Here is a 16,481-nt window from a genome sequence, read left to right as displayed (position 1 = left end):
ACCAACCAACTGCCATGAGAAACCCACATGTAGGGCACGAGTGCAAAAACACCCTCCACCAATGTTCCCCAGCAACTGGTGTACATAGGAATACTGCTTCTGCTACTGCAGGTGGCATCCATCCATCAGGACTAGTAGCCATCGATAGCCTTATCCTGCATAAATTTGTCTAATCCCTTTTTAAAACCACCCAAACTGGTGGCCATTACTACATCTCATGGAAGGGGATTCCATAGTTTAATGAAGTGCTGGGTGAAGAAGTGCTTTCTTTTATCTGTCCTGATTTTCCTGTTAATCAGCTTCATGGGATGATCCAGGGTCCTAGTATTATAAGAGAGGGAGAATAATGTCTCCTTATCCACTTTCTCCACACACCTATCATGTCTCCCTTCCTCATTTGCCTTTTGTTCACCAAGCCTCTGCAGAGCAGAACTGGGAATTTCTGCTCATCCCTAAACAGAACACCATAACTTTTAATGGAAAATAATGGAACTGTTCTGGAAACGAATTGATGGACCTGGATTTTTTATCCAAGTGTTTGCTAAACTTCTACAGCTCATTCTGGTGGACTCTCGAAACCCTGGTGGAAACTTTACTGGATCCCAATAGGATCTGTCAGCTCCAAAGTTATTGTAGGTATTGTTGTGAACATGGAGTAACCTGCCATGACTCTGAAGATTTATAGACCTCTGCAGAATCAGCTGGATTCCAGCAACTCCTGAATCCTTTCAGGAGTAATTCTGTCACAGGGGTACTGCAATTATGCAGCAAATTAATCCCCTGACACACACACACACACACTCCAATCAATAATGCTGTTTAGCATCATATTTACCAATCTGAAAGATCTTAGGACCGACAATCCGTCCACCTTTGATAGACCCAGCTCCATCAAACTCAGGCTGACAATGATGCTGTCAAAAATATTCCAGCCTTCTTGGAAATAATAATAAGGATCCATGGCTATTATCTTAAGGAACATTTCTGCAGTGAAGATCCCAGTGAAGACCTAAGAACAGAACAGGATGAATGAATTACTGCACACAGCACCCCTTCCTCTATTTTTACTTTGAAAAAAAATGCATGTTTCATTTTGTTGCTTTTGAAATGTCATATTTGCCTAGTTCCCAGCTGGGCTCAGAACTTGTAGGGTACGGAGTATAATCTGAGGTGAATTGACCTGGAGCATGGGGAAACTTGCAGTGTATTACACAGGACAGGTTCCATGGAAGTACTTGCTAAAGAAGCCCCTCTCCTTTAACATTGGAATTCTCCATCTTGTGGAAGAGCCTACACAAGTAGGCTTTCCCTTAGGAATTTCTCTGAAGATGCTGAGGTCTGAGGGGTGGATAATGGGATCAAGTGACAGGAAACCAGATTCCTCTGGACAACAGGAAAAACGTCCTGACTGTTAGAGCGGTACGGCAATGGAACCAATGACCTACAGAGGTCGTGGGTTCTTTCTCCCACCCTAAAGGCATTCAAGATGCAGCTGGACAGCCATGTGTCAGGGATGCTTTAAAGTGGATTCCTGCAGGGAGTTGGACACGATGGCCTTGTAGGCCCCTTCCAACTCTACGATTCTATGATACACAGTGGGGCTGTTCATATGACACAACAGCCCATCATGGGTTATTTAACCTACTGTGAAACTGTGATGTCTGTGGGGCATGTTGGGAGTCCTGAATTAGGACTGGTTTTTTGTGATTTCCATATCTTTGTACAAGCCTGTAAAACCTGGAAGAAACTGAAGACTCAGCATCAGTCAATCAGCTTAAAGGTCAAGTTTGCAGCTAGACTTTATTGAATTATTGGGATGATGCAAAAGTCTAATTGTCTTGCCATTGCCAATTAGTGGTTTCATCATTTGTTCAGGGAAGTGTATATAAAGAGAGTTTTGGAGCTTTGTAACCAGATTAAAATATTCCCTCTCTACTGCTGTGAGCCCTGCTGTAATCTGTATGACCAAGTGTGTGAGTATGTTGGTGTAAATTTGTATTGCCATAAACTGTGTTATTTTCTATCAGTAAAATACTTTATTTTTGTACCAAACAAAACAGACTCTGTCTTGAAGTTAATTTGGTCTTTGCTGACTTTCATAGTTAAGAACCGCTGCTATTCTGCTAGTTCACTGGTATAGTGAACAAAAGGGTTTATAAATACTATATATAAACCTCAAGAGGTTATGGGCCCAGTAACAGTCTGGACATAATTCTAGTTCTTAACAGAGAAACAGTAGGACCTGATAAGACAGAGAAGCCGTGCATTGACTAATTGCCCTGGAGCGTTGCTTTTTCAAAAGAACGTTGGGATTTAGACAAAGGAAGAAGTTTTTTTGTAAAGCTTTTTGTCTTGCAAAGTCACACGGTGTCTGATAGAAGGCTATTTTTGAATTTGAAAAGGGATTCTGAGGTTGTTAAGCCGGTCAGTTCCCAAAAAGGAAATTCAAATAACAAAAGGGTTGAAAAAACAACCAATTAGCAGTTATGGCACTTCAAATAGGAATGAATACACAAATGGAACAACTCACAGACACAAATTATATTACTTGGTCATTTAAGATTGAAATGAGTTTAAGAAACCAAGGGCTGTGGGAAGTTGTTACAGACCCACCCGATGAAGATTTAAGTGCAGCTGATTTGAGAGAGTGGAATCGAAATGCAGAGAAAGCAAAAACCTATATAATCCTCTGTATGAGGAATGATCAGCTATTCTATGTTAATAGAGAGGATGCTGTTCATGTGATCTGGACAAAATTGCGTGAAGTATATGTAAGAGATACAGCAGGTTCTCGAATAAATTTAACACGCAGAATGTATAGGACGATGCTAAAAGAATCTGGAGATATTGGCAAACATTTGCAGGAGCTGAGAGAAATATTCCAAAGTTTAGCATCGGCTGGCTTGACTCTTTCAGAGGAAATGAAGTCTTATATTATTTTGTCTAGCTTACCAACGTCTTGGGACGTGTTGGTGACTACCCTAGAGGGAGTGACCGTCCGTAATTTAACCCTGAATTATGTGTGCGGAAAATTATTAGAAGAACAACAGAAAAGACATTCCAAGAGAGAAGCCGTGAGCTCAAACGGCAAGGCAGACTCATTTCAACAATGGTCTGGTTCTGAAGGGGTTAAGACCGGGACTGTGAGAAAGGAGGAGACTGAATCTGCTTATTCAGTTTCTAAAAAGCACAAGCCACAAAAAACAATTATTTGCTGGAAATGTAGCAAAATTGGACATAAGAAGATTGACTGTAGAGTGAGATTACAACCTGAGAAAGTTTCTGAGCATCGCTGGAAAAATGCTTCTTGTTCAAAGAAGTCAGCACAGCTCGTTACAGCCGGAGTGAGCAAGATGTCGAAGGAGGAAAGAAACGGAAGCTCAGCTATCTGGCTGATAGACTCAGCTTGTAATTCCGTTATTTCTACTAGAATGGAAAGCTTCCTGGACTTCAGAGTCACGTCTAACAGATTTATTTTCCTTGCTGACGGCTCAAAGCAGGAAGTGAAGGGAGAAGGAATTTGCCATATTCCTGTCCTTAACGAAAGCTTTGCTAATGCTATTTTTGTTCCCAACTTAAGTCATTCTCTTTTAGGTGTGTCAAACCTAATGGAGAAAAAGTTCTCTGTCTCCTTTGAGGAGGGGAAATGTTTTATTTCCAGGCATGGAGAACTGAAGGGGACTGCCAGTTTAAAAAACGGTTTGTTTATCCTGGACAGGAGCCAAGGTGGAGAAGGAGATATTTCTTCAAGAGATAATCCGTCAGTTTTACTAGATTTAGATTCTTCTAGCAGGCAAACGCCTGTAGCAACTCAGACCGAGCCAGAAGACAGAGAGCAACAGGAGGAGGAGGTGCATATCCCCCACAGGTCTCAAAGACAATAGTCTTGGAATACACGCTTGTAACATGAGCTGTGAGCCTAATTCTTAGTCTTCGAGTCAACAAGGTTTTTGGAGAAGAAGTTTTTTTGCCTCCGGGACAGAAGTCTTTAACTTGCCACTGAGGAGAAGTTTTTAACAGCAAGCCGCTTGTTAACAGAGTTTCTTAGAAACTAGTCGCCAAGGAATTTAGTCAGGATAGGGAGGGACTCTAACGTCATTTTCTCTACTGTGAAATCATATGCTTTACTCTTTGTGCTTATTCTATGTAGTAAAACAAATTCAGCCTGGAGTGTCTAAGGGAATCTTAAGGTATCTCGAACCTTGGAGCACTGGAGAAATTTTTCTGCAGAGGTCAGATGAGAATTTTTGTGCTATTTTGATTCAAATTGGCATTGGCTGTGCAAATGATAGAAAAGCAACGTTGGAATGTTGATATTTGGAAGTAAGCCAAAATCATGGAAGTTCCAAGAAGCAAGAGTTGTGTGGCGATTTACAAAAAGGCTAAGTATGGTGCTGGTGAGTGGTAAAGTTACTTGACTGATCCAGCAATAAAGGACTTTAAGGTCCCAGTGGTGAAGCCAGTGACTGTTAAAGTTTAAAACACATAGTCTACTGTGAGTCCCAGAATAATTTGGCAGACGTCTTTACAAAACCGTTAGGAGCCATCAAACATTGGGAGATTTGTGAAACGTTAGGTTTCAGGCAGGGCTAAAAATGTGATTAACTGTACAAATGTTGTAACGTGGTGAAATAGTGGAAAACCCAAAAAAGAAGGGGTGTTGGGAGTCCTGAATTAGGACTGGTTTTTTGTGATTTCCATATCTTTGTACAAGCCTGTAAAACCTGGAAGAAACTGAAGACTCAGCATCAGTCAATCAGCTTAAAGGTCAAGTTTGCAGCTGGACTTTATTGAATTATTGGGATGATGCAAAAGTCTAATTGTCTTGCCATTGCCAATTAGTGGTTTCATCATTTGTTCAGGGAAGTGTATATAAAGAGAGTTTTGGAGCTTTGTAACCAGATTAAAATATTCCCTCTCTACTGCTGTGAGCCCTGCTGTAATCTGTATGACCAAGTGTGTGAGTATGTTGGTGTAAATTTGTATTGCCATAAACTGTGTTATTTTCTATCAGTAAAATACTTTATTTTTGTACCAAACAAAACAGACTCTGTCTTGAAGTTAATTTGGTCTTTGCTGACTTTCATAGTTAAGAACCGCTGCTATTCTGCTAGTTCACTGGTATAGTGAACAAAAGGGTTTATAAATACTATATATAAACCTCAAGAGGGCATGTGTGGCCACACATTAAATATGCAACCCCCACTTGGGGGTTGTTGTGTTGCACAAACCCGGTCCAACCCTTGCATAACACGTACTTGCTGGGATTGCACGACATGGCAACCTCAGGGCATCCGAATCCATCAGATACTCTTTGCTGTACCTCTTACCATTTGAGATGGGTAAACCAACTTGATGTATCAAACAGAGGCTTCTGGATCTAAATCTGCAACTTGTACAGATTATAGCAATGGGGCTGTTGCTGTGCATCTTGGTCCAACTGCACATCTCAGTTTACAATCAGGCAGTCTCCACCAATCTGTCCAGTACCACGTCTCTTTAAATATCTACTGTTATAGAAGAGCATTTACATGGGCTAGACTAAATGCCTTACTATCAGCAATGATGGAAGGGCATTTTGGGGGGTCTTTCTCGACATCTGAAATTTTGTCCTTGTGAAAGTGGCCAATTTCAACAGTTGTCCCTGTTTTTATTATACTGACCCTGTTCAGATGACATGCTAAGCCATGGTGGTTAAGCGTTTTGAGTAAAACATTATGGCTTAGTGCGTTATGTGAACCATTCCTAACCATGGTGGCTACATAACCACGGTTTAAAAACTCTTATTAACCATTTGCTGCAAAAGGGTTCGCGACCTAACCATGGCTTAGTGTGTTGTCTGAACAGGCCCAAAGTGAATTCTACAGATCTAAAAGCCCATTTTATTTCTCCAGACCTTTACCATATCTGGAAAATATGGACATGTTTTACATTTCTGTTCTGCTGGCAGATGTTAAATCTCAGGTTACACTGGATGTAGCAAATTTCTAGCCTTGGCCATTTAAACTAGACCACAACTGCTAAAGCAGATATACGATAAGAAAGCACTGTTTAGGGTGACCATATGAAAAGAAGGACAGGGCTCTTGTATCTTTAGCAGTTGTATTGGAAAGGGAATTTCAGCAGGTGTCATTTGTATGCATGCAGCACCTGTTGAAATTCCCTCTTCATCACAACAGTTAAAGTTGCAGGATCTGGTCACACTTTTGTATCTGTCACTCTAGCGTAGCTCCTGCAGCTTTAGCTGTTGTGATGAAGAGGGAATTTCAACAGGTGCTGCATGCATACAAATGACACCTGCTGAAATTCCTTTTTATATGCAACTCTTAAAGATATAAGAGCCCCGTCCTCCTTTTCATATGGTCACCCTAGCACTATTTTGCTGATGGATGAACATGGATTTGACTTGTGTCTGAGTATTCATGTACTCTTAGGCCGGATCAACACCAAGCTGGATATAACACTTCGAAAGCAGTTTGAAAATGGTATATGGAATATGTCATGGGCCCGAACAGTTCTCAGTGCACTTCAGTACCATTATAAAGAAGTAGTGTAGATCCTGCCTTAGTTCTTAATTGACCATGGATTTTATTTGTGTACAATCATTTATTACGATTCTTAGTTTGTAGTTTGAATCTAGTTATAATCGCTGTTAGTTTTACCCTACCCTGTGCCTGCTTACCCTACCCTGTGCCTGTTTGCATTCTCTTCCCCTCCTTATTGTTTTACTATGATTTTATTAGATTGTAAGCCTATGCGGCAGAGTCTTGCTATTTACTGTTTTACTCTGTACAGCACCATGTACACTGATGGTGCTATATAAATAAATAATAATAATAATAATAATATCCAACCAATGTACTGTATTCATATATATGTATATTTTATACATTTTGTGTTATGATCTGTAGACTGAAATAATCTGACTGACTGATTGATTGAACCTCCGAGCGGGGGCTGCATATTTAACTTGGCGTCTGTGATGAGCTGCACTGTGTTGTCTAAGCACGGTCATTCTCTGCATGCATGGAGGAAAATGCCTGAAGGAGGTTCGTGTCTCATAATGTTTTCAATTATTCTGCCTCAAAGGTTATTTAACTCCTGTTAGCCCTGCCCTGTATACTTTCCCACTTCCAGGTATGAGATGTTTCTGGGGAGTGTATGCAAAATCTTTATTTACATTTACCATTTATTTATTTTATTGCATTTTTATACCGCCCAATAGCCGAAGCTTCCTGGGCGGTTCACAAAAATTAGAAAATAATTTCCTGTAAAATGTGGCTTACCAGATTTCCATTTTTAAGAACTTCGCTGAAGGATTTCTCTATTGGATGATGTTCCATGGCCATAAACACCGTGTTCAGAACAATGCAGATGGTAATGCCAAGATCGACAAATGGATCCATCACAATTAAATGAACAACTTTCTTTATTTCTAACCATCTGTCGCAACAGTTCCAAATCAAGTAAGTGTGGGCAAAGTTATACCAGCATGGTGGACATTTCTGCCTGGATTCTTCAAGTTCTTAAGAAAGCCAAATTGAAAATATAAACATCAAATATTCATTTAATGCTTTATACTAATTAAGAAAAAACCCCACATAACTGAAATGTGATTTGAAAATTGTAAATTAATTATATGCCTTAATGCATCTGTAGCTTTACATTATTTTAGCTTTATTTGATTACTGAATTCTACAATATCTGAAATTAGAGGAAAAGGACAAGACACTGTATCTTGGTATTTATGCAGAATGATTTCAAAGAGTTGGTGCAATTTTTCTGCATGTTATCAGATTTTTAAGGGAGAGATTGGCCTGAGAGGGAGAACAATTCATGTTTAGATTTTAACAGAAGAGTGACAGGAGGGGGGCAGAAGGAATGAAATGTGAATCTGGCCCTTGTCTGTCCAAATCTGAATTAAGTTCCATCTTTGTGAGCTCCTTTTTAGAGGAGGCCATGTTGCCCAACATGTCAAGGATGGGGAGAAGGTTTTGCTATCAGTCCAGAGTTTTACTTCTGATCATAGGAGTGAATGGCTTCCACTCACTCATGTGGTGTACTCAGATGGCCAAACTACCTGGAGTGTCCAGTGACCCTGTTCAGACGACACGCTAAACCATGGTGGTTAAGCATCTTGAGTGAAACATTATGGCTTAGAGTGTCACATGTGAACCATTCCTGGCCATGGTGGCTACATAACCACAGTTTAAACATGCTCACTAACCATTTGCTGCAAAGGGGGTTAGTGGCTAACCATGGCTTAGCGTGTCATCTGAACAGGCCCAATGTCAAAAAGACTTTGCTTCTCACCATCTCTAAACCGCCCAGAGAGCTCCAGCTATGGGGCGGTATATAAATGTAATAAAACAAAATATATGTATAAATAAATAAATCACAGCTTTTCACTTTTTCAAATACAAAAAAATGCTGATCATCATCAATAACAATTTGGGGTCTATAGGTTGCAATCAGAGATGCCATTGGAGTAGGAACAAAACTGCTACCCAGCCCTGACACTAGTGAGTGTCTGTGGTGGCAGCAGAGGCGCTGGTTTGCACCATACCCAAACACCTTGTATTGTCATCTGCAACCTTTTCTGTCTCTCCTAGGAGTGAATTGTTGTTCTCACTCCTACGGAAGATCAGAAGCAGAGAACTGTGCTATAATCATCCTACCTTAATAGTTTCACTAGACACACTGTCTGTGACAGGAAGGCACACATCAACCATTCAAGCAACAGAAGTTGACAACTGGATTGCATAATTTATTATTCTTATCTTCTAATTTATGCTGTTAGTTTTGGATTTTCAGATATATTTTCATATACTTTCCCAGACAGATTAGTTTCCTATTATACATAGGTCATCTCAAACACCTCCTCCTGAGCTTGAGGTGAAATGATACAAAAGTTCTGTTGAAGTGTTAGTTCTGTGGTGTTGATCCTGCAGTTAGCAAGTAATGAACATGCATGTGTGAAACAGACCATTGTCCCCGATAGTTCCCCCCCTTTTCTTAGTTGCCTCTGCCTAATAATTACCGCTAGTGTAATTCTCCTTGTTTAATAACATCCTTCATATCTTATCATAGCCTTTTTCTAGAACTACCAGACAAGTGAAAGGACGTGAACAACATTTCAGGATGCTATAAACACATATACACACTTACCTTCCATTGTGTTTGTGATTATGCTTGCTATACTCATAGCTCTTTGCCTTATGGTGGGATCTTCCAGTAAATCCATCGATACCTGAAAAGAACTTGACCGCCTTTTTCTGCTATCTATTTCAGAAGCAGTGCTCTGCAGTGAAGCACAAAGACTGAATTGTCAACATGAACGAGGTGGAAGCATGTACCAGAAAATTAACACCATGAACACTGAAGCATCAAGAAGTTCATGCCACATGCAACTTAGTGGTTCTTTGCATTTATTATGCCAGACTTTTTGGAATATCTAGCATTTCAGATTCAGGTGTTTCATATATCTGTTTTAAAGGAACAACTGAAATGTTGGAATGTGTTTTATTCATGTTACATAGCACCAGGTGAACTCTTACTGTTTTGCAAGGTCAGGCATATGGCTTGGTGTTACGGGCAGGTATGTCCAGGTGCAGGCCCAAAGCTCAGGTACTCTCACACTTGCCATCCCATAAATGTTACAGGTTAACATGTTAATTACCCTATATCCTTCTGCTTCCCCAAACTGGTGTTAGGATCATGAATATTGGTAAAACTCCTAATTCACATATGACATTTTATGCATGGTTATGAATCAGAACATTGGGAGAAATGTCTGATTATTGATGGCTCTCTCATTATTGATCTAAATCCCATTAAGCAAATAAGCTAATGGAAAAAGCATGAAGAACTAGAACCAGAGCTCAGGAGTTTCTGGTTTTATGCTTAGATATCCAAATAGCTTTCATGTCAGAGTCCAAGAAAAGAAAATTTGAAAAATCAGGTCATGCAAAGGCAACAATTACTTTACTTATCAGCATTAAATTTGAGAAGCAGTGTTCCTGCAGGCCTTCAACCCACCCATGAGTGTGTCTCCTTATTAAAATATCTACTATAGTTGATGTCTGATTTCTCTCATTTACAGCATGTCACATTCTTTTGTAACTAAAATTAACTAACAATAAAAGTCTGGTTTAATTGAGCAGAAGCATGCCAATCATGAATCAAGGGTGATTTATTGGGAAAAATACTGCATGTACCTGCAAACACAATGTAACAGTTAAGTGAGGAGTCATCAGTCAGTGTCTATTTATTACAAATCAATGTTTTGAAACTTCTGAATAAAATGAGTGTACCTTTTAAGAAACTGAAGTACAGCAATACAGCAATTATGCCCATTTTACAGATGGTGATCTGGAGTGGAGCTGGATTGGCTTCCCAACTGGGGTCAAACTAAATGCGATATTAATCACATGGCTTGCCCTTGAATGCAAGATTTTTCTTTCACAAATGACCAGATGGCACCTCCGATCTAGACTGGGACCCTGACATTGGGGCTAGGGGCTTTAAACATTTGCTCCCACCCCCACTATGATCCTGGTCCAGATTGCAGCTCCCACAATTTAGAGGGCTACAGACACATGCAGAGAGAGAAAGAGAGAGAGAGAGAGAGTTTTTGAGAGGATCTATTGCCTACTGCTAGGCCTTTCCCAAAGCCAGTTCTTGAGTTGGCAGGGGGGCTACTTGCAGGAAGAGCCTTGTTCATCCTAGAGCAACACTAAGAAAGGGGGGAATTATGTGCCCTAGTAGGTTACTGGCAAGGTGAGGGGAAGTGCCTTTTTGCTCTTTTATGGCTAAACTATGTATTATGCGAATTGTGTAGCTATGTGTGATAGTTCTCTTTACTCTCATGTAAGCAAGCATGGCTCCAAATTGGATTAGTACTACACGAGGGGAGGGATAAAGCTTCCCTTCACCAAATCTCTCCACCCCCTGCCACCACCAATTCCACACACCCTGCTAGAGGTAAGGATTAAAAAAATGGGGGGCGGGAATCTCTATTGGAATTGGGCCCATGTGTGCTTACATGAGAGTGGCCCCGTTCAGAAGACACCTTAAACCATGGCTTTAACCACGGTGACTAAGCCAGAAAGCCAGGCTGTATTCAGAAGACACTTTAAACCACGGCTTTAACCAAAAAAGCCTTATTCACCGTGGTTAAAGCTGTGGTTTAAGGTGTCTTCTGAACACAGCCTGGCTTTCTGGCTTAACCACCATAGTTAAAGCCATGGTTTAAGGTGTCTTCTGAATGGCCCCACTAAACAAAACTATTGAGTGCAGCTACACAATCAGCATAACATGTAGTTTGGCCCTCATTGTGCTCAGGATTGCTAGGGAGAGGCAATAGGACAGGATTAATAGAAGAATGAGAAGGACATGGAAGTAGCTGGTGAAGGTGGAGTCGGGGAGAAGGAATGAGCAGGAGCAAGGAAAATGAAATGGGGAAGGGCCGCCTGGCATTTAACAGGCATCGACTTAGGATACAATAAATGAACATTTGGCCCTGTAAAATAAATGCATTTCCCCCTTTATGAACAAAAAAACATTGCCTGCTCAGTGTGTGTTTGCAAGTACGCGCAGCAAAAGCTAGACCATCCATTTCTGTATGGCACGACTTTGAAGCCCGGGTAGTTGCAGCTATAAAGCTTTCCCAAGATGCAGAAGCATTCACAGCTTGGATTCCATTCTGTAGAGCCACCATGCCTATGCTACTTAAAGCATCCTTACACTGTCATCAGTAGTTGCTTTATCTATTATCACCTCTGGGAGAAGCTGTCCAGTAGGCGACAGGAGTGGCGGTGGTCCTCCTACCAAGGAAACCACCCCATTGCAGTCAACGCTGATGTGCCTCTTCCCATTCACTGGAAACACGGGCAACAGGGACTGACTAATGTTACTGCTGCGCCGTTCACTATGTCTGCGTGGGAAAAAATAGGAACCGCTACGGCTTCCATTGTCTTCAAATGTGCTGTGCTCACTATCGGCATCTGAGCCCCCTTCGGTGGTTTGACCTTTCAAGCTGGAAAAACTTGCTCTGCTATTGCGTCTTGTGGGGAACAGCATGGACTATGGAGATATAAATGGAACCGTTAGATGGAAACTTGCAAAGGAATACCTAATTCCCCATCGTTGTTATTCCTTAAAGAAATTCTAGCAAACTTTCCCAATCACAGAACATTCGGCAACAATTAACATATTACCAATAAAGCTTTGTGCAGATTCTTAAAGACCTCCCCACCCCGCAACCACTCCCCAAAACTTTAGCGGTTCTGACAAGCTGATACCATTAGGTAAATTAGGAACCCTAAAAAAAAATCCTGCACTCTTTAGTGTTCTTCTGATGTCACCAGGGGGGAATCCGCACGTCATACCGAGAGCGCTTCTAAGCGACCCCAGTGCGATGTGAAAGCGATTGTGTAACTTGCCTTTGGAAGAGCCGAGAAGAGACATCCATGCCGCCGCCGCCGCCACCCACAGACCTCCTCGCCGACCGGCGAGGAGAGCTCAGGGGAAGAAGGCGGGGTGGAGAGCGGAAGAAGCTCTCCACCCCGCCTTCTTCCCCCGAGCTCGCTGGCGCCAGCAACAATGCCTCTTCCTCGTTTCTTTTACAGGCAAGTTAGACTATCGTTTTCGGGGTGCACTGGGGTCGCATAGAAGTGCTCTGGGTACGACGTGCGGATCCCAGTTCATTTCTCTTTGCCACAGTGTGAACAGAGCGATTCTGTCATGGAAGACTGCATAGATTTAAAAAAGTCTTCCTTTCTAATTAATACAATTAATACTATTCAGGTAGCAACTGTTTGACTTTCCACATATCAATGACAAACACAACTGGACAATTAAAAAAAGGAAAGGAAAGACAGCCAGCTGTGAGAAAATCACTGCGGAAGGGGTGTGCAAGGGAGAAGCAGCAGGTGGAGGTAGGGCAAAGCATCCTCTGCCCTGAGCAATGATTTCTCGCCTCAAATTGCACATCTGCCCCTGCTTCCTTTCGGCTCTTTGATTCTCAAACAATAAAAGGATACCAAAGCTTGAGACTCCGTTGTTATATACTGCTAGAGATCCTAAACACCTGTAGTAGTATATAATAATGGTTGGTAGAGGGTCTTTGTGAATGTCCTCCCTGGGCTTTCCTTCTGCCTGCCCTCTTCCCTGCACATAGGACAGGGGGGTGGGGAACATCTTTCAGCCCTAAGGCTGATTTCAGTTTCAGAAGATCTCCACCATTGTCACAGAACAATATGTCTGAACCAGGATACGGGATCTATCTGACGGTCACTCCATCATCCAGGTTCTGCCTGGAAGCAGAACATTTACAGCAGTACAAACAGTAGCACAACATACCTGGTATGGAGAAATAACCCGGGTCTCATACGTAAGTCCCTTTCCTTCTAGAGAAAATCGAAAGCCCTTCTTTTTTATGCTGCTGTCCGATTCAGATTTTGCCATTTTTTTGCCATTCACTCTATCCTCTCCTAAAGATAACTGCCGTCTTTTCTTCCTTCGGTTCCGTCTTTCTTTAGCACTTTTGGAGCTTAGTCTTGACATTTCTGAAGAAGTTTCGGAAAGTCTTCCAAGTGCACCATCATCCTTAAAGTCTCTGTAAGCTGCTGCTGCTGCTAGAGCCTGTAATAACAAGAGATCAAGCATTGTTAATGCTCTGCCTAGGGCAAACTCAACTACCACAAAATGTTACATTTTTCCAGAATACATTAGCTTGACTTCAAGTACACCAAAAGAGAGAGAGAGAGAGAGAGAGAGAGAGAGAGAGAGAGAGAGAGAGAGAGAACACATCTTGATGTGTTCACTGCGGTTCCTCTTCCAAAGTATTAATGAAATGTCTTTTCTCTAAGGATTTGGGTGAGATTTGATCACTATAAGTAGAATCTGGCATTGCTTCCCCCCCCGCCCCCGCACTAAGATATATGTATGCAGGGTAATCATCTTAAAGTAGTAGGCTGGTGCTAGGCCTGTCAGTTAACTTTTAAATGAATCAAATTCCTCTTGCACCCTCATGACAACTCTGCAAGGTAGGCCAGTGCTAGGCCTATGAGGTAAGTTTAAAACTAATTAAATTCTTTTCTTTTTTCTCTCTCTCTTTCACCTCTGATGCATGGCCAGGGCCACCTTGAAGCTGCCGCCATGATTTTCCTTGTCCCCACAGAAAATGAAAACTACAACTCCCAGCATGCCTTTCACTGTGGTCCTGACTTGCCCAATGGGAGTCCTGCCACTGATGCTCATAGGAAGTGAAGTCTGGTCAATCCAATCCACACTGCACTGTGCAATATGTGCCCATAGGTAGGCTGTGAGGGAGCCAGCCGACTGACTGATGGTTAGGTCAGTCGCTGCCGTCGGCGACAGGCCTGGAGCTGTACTCTATTTCCCTCCCACTCCCAGTGGTGCCTAGTGACTGAGGGAGCTGACTCCAAGTGCTCCCCTTCAGGCCCAGGATGGCAAGCCAATTCCAGATGATGGCTGCCAAAGACCGATAATTCTTCCCTCCCACCCAAAGCATGCTGAGAGTTGTAGACATAAGCCTAGGTCCCTGAATAACATATTAATCTTTGAACACCGTCTGAGGTGTGGTGGGAGACAACTGGAGAGCGGGCCTTCTTACTTGTGGCACCCTGATTATGGATTTCTTTTTCCCAGGCAGGCTGGCCTAGTGACTGCATTAATGGCTTTCCAGTATCAAGTGCATTTTCCCCCAAAGCCCTTTTAACTTGATGAGATTTTTTATGCTGATTTTCCCCAGCATATTTTTTATCCTGATAACTAAACATTCCAAGACAGGTGCAGGAATTACTGAATAAACTTTATTATTTTTATGTAAAAGCCTGACTATTGAAACAAAAGAATTAATGGAGGAATGACTGTTAGCTGAGGCTAGAATGAAATGGTGGGTGGGGTTAGTTGCAGTTTATTTATTTATTTATTTATTACATTTTTATACCGCCCAATAGCCGAAGCTCTCTGGGCGGTTCACAAAAAATTAAAACCACAATAAAACACCCAACAGTTGGAGAAAGTCAGGTAGAAGGAGAACAAAAACAGTTAGCGAGAGGTCAAGTGAGAGTGGAGTTAAGCTTGAGAGATAGTGACCTGGTTTGCTAACCCATGCTTTATTTAAAAATCAGCTACTCTACATGCCAGTACTATAACTCTGAACATGCCTTTGCGGCCCATGGGTGCCCGCGTCCTCTGAGAAGTGCTTCCCTCTTCTTGTTGCCGATGCTGCTTCTTCATAGAGTCAAGGAGGAGGCACCACAAATGGACACAGACCATTTATGTGGGTTGTTTCCTTTCATGTGGAATTGCGTTGACTACTTTGATGCAACACTACTCTCTACAAAATGCTACAATCCACAGATGAACAGATAGCTCTACCTTGAGTAAAGGATGCTCTATTTTTATGTCAAAGAAAGCTCTATGAATCCCTTACTTCCTACTGCTACAGTATCTCCTCCTCCTCCTCCTTTCTTGAATCATTATTCAAGTGTTATACAATCCATTCTAAAAGGTACAAACATTTCCAGTACCTGAGCTTCCTCTTGTTGCCGTTTCAGTTGCTCAAGCATTTGCTGATAGTCAGCCTCCTTCCGCTCTGCCTCTTCCATGTTGGCCTGATTCTGCTCCTCGTAGGCCATGGCAACAACAGCCAAGATCAGGTTGATCAGGTAGAAAGAGCCCAGGAAAATCACCAGAACAAAAAATACCATGTATCCTTTGCCAGCAGCACGCAGGGTCTGGAAAAGCAAACGCCATGTAAGTTAAGACCCGGTCCTATATGTTTTTAGACACACACACAAAAAACCCCACCTCCAATAGCCTCAACATGGCCTTCCCTCTCCCTTCTATGAACAGTAGCCCCCATATGACTGCAGCCTCTTCCACAAATGATAGGAGTCCTACTCTGGATTCAATCCAATTTACAGATTTTTCCAAATACTACCCAAAAGGTGTTTATTAAAGTATTTATAAGGAAATGTGTGTGTGTGTGTGTGTGTGTGTGTGTGTGAGAGAGAGAGAGAGAGAGAGAGAGAGAGAGAGAGTGTTTATAATATATGTGCATTATCAGCACAGCTGTTTGGAACAAAATTTCAGAACATTTAAATATTGAAATTTAAAAATATGGATTATGGAACATTTGTATGTAAATTCCCTAAAAAAAAGGAAAGGATTAGCCAAACAAACATCCTTAGAAGTAAACCCCAATCTGCGAGTTTACCAGCAAGTGTGAAGGATTTGTTCCATTTTACTAAACATAATTTAAAAGATGGTTTTTACATAATAGTTCAGAAAGTAAGTTAGAATAACTACTGTGCTCCTTATGTGGAACAATCAGTCAGATATTTTGCACGCCAATAAATAGGGAAGCTTGTGCATGCAGAAAGCTTTGTTTCTGCACTGAATTGTACATGGAATACTTTTTCTTCCTTTGATTTGCCTAAACACCTTCT

At 41.6% G+C, this 16,481-nt stretch overlaps 1 protein-coding gene across 15 annotated transcripts in view; it reads right to left on the bottom strand.

The window, feature by feature from the left end:
- The window catches only part of LOC134392269 (sodium channel protein type 2 subunit alpha-like), a 59,074-nt gene that overhangs the window by 30,733 nt on the left and 11,860 nt on the right, over positions 1-16,481 (bottom strand). For 3 of the 15 annotated variants that reach the window (XM_063116445.1, XM_063116450.1, XM_063116441.1), the window contains exons 9-14: positions 15,561-15,767; positions 13,363-13,644; positions 11,746-12,084; positions 9,169-9,301; positions 7,287-7,525; positions 836-1,009 (exon numbers count right to left, since the gene is read on the bottom strand). In XM_063116445.1, coding sequence (XP_062972515.1) covers positions 836-1,009; positions 7,287-7,525; positions 9,169-9,301; positions 11,746-12,084; positions 13,363-13,644; positions 15,561-15,767 — 1,374 coding nt within the window. Of the gene's footprint in view, positions 1-835; positions 1,010-7,286; positions 7,526-9,168; positions 9,302-11,745; positions 12,085-13,198; positions 13,216-13,358; positions 13,645-15,545; positions 15,768-16,481 lie in introns of all 15 variants that reach the window. The other 12 variants (XM_063116444.1, XM_063116440.1, XM_063116449.1 and 9 more) reach the window with 8 other exon arrangements.

Source organism: Elgaria multicarinata, chromosome 2 (assembly GCF_023053635.1).
Source record: "Elgaria multicarinata webbii isolate HBS135686 ecotype San Diego chromosome 2, rElgMul1.1.pri, whole genome shotgun sequence".
In the NCBI taxonomy this organism is placed as follows: Eukaryota; Metazoa; Chordata; class Lepidosauria; order Squamata; family Anguidae; genus Elgaria; species Elgaria multicarinata.
This window is presented reverse-complemented; position numbering and strand designations above follow the sequence as displayed.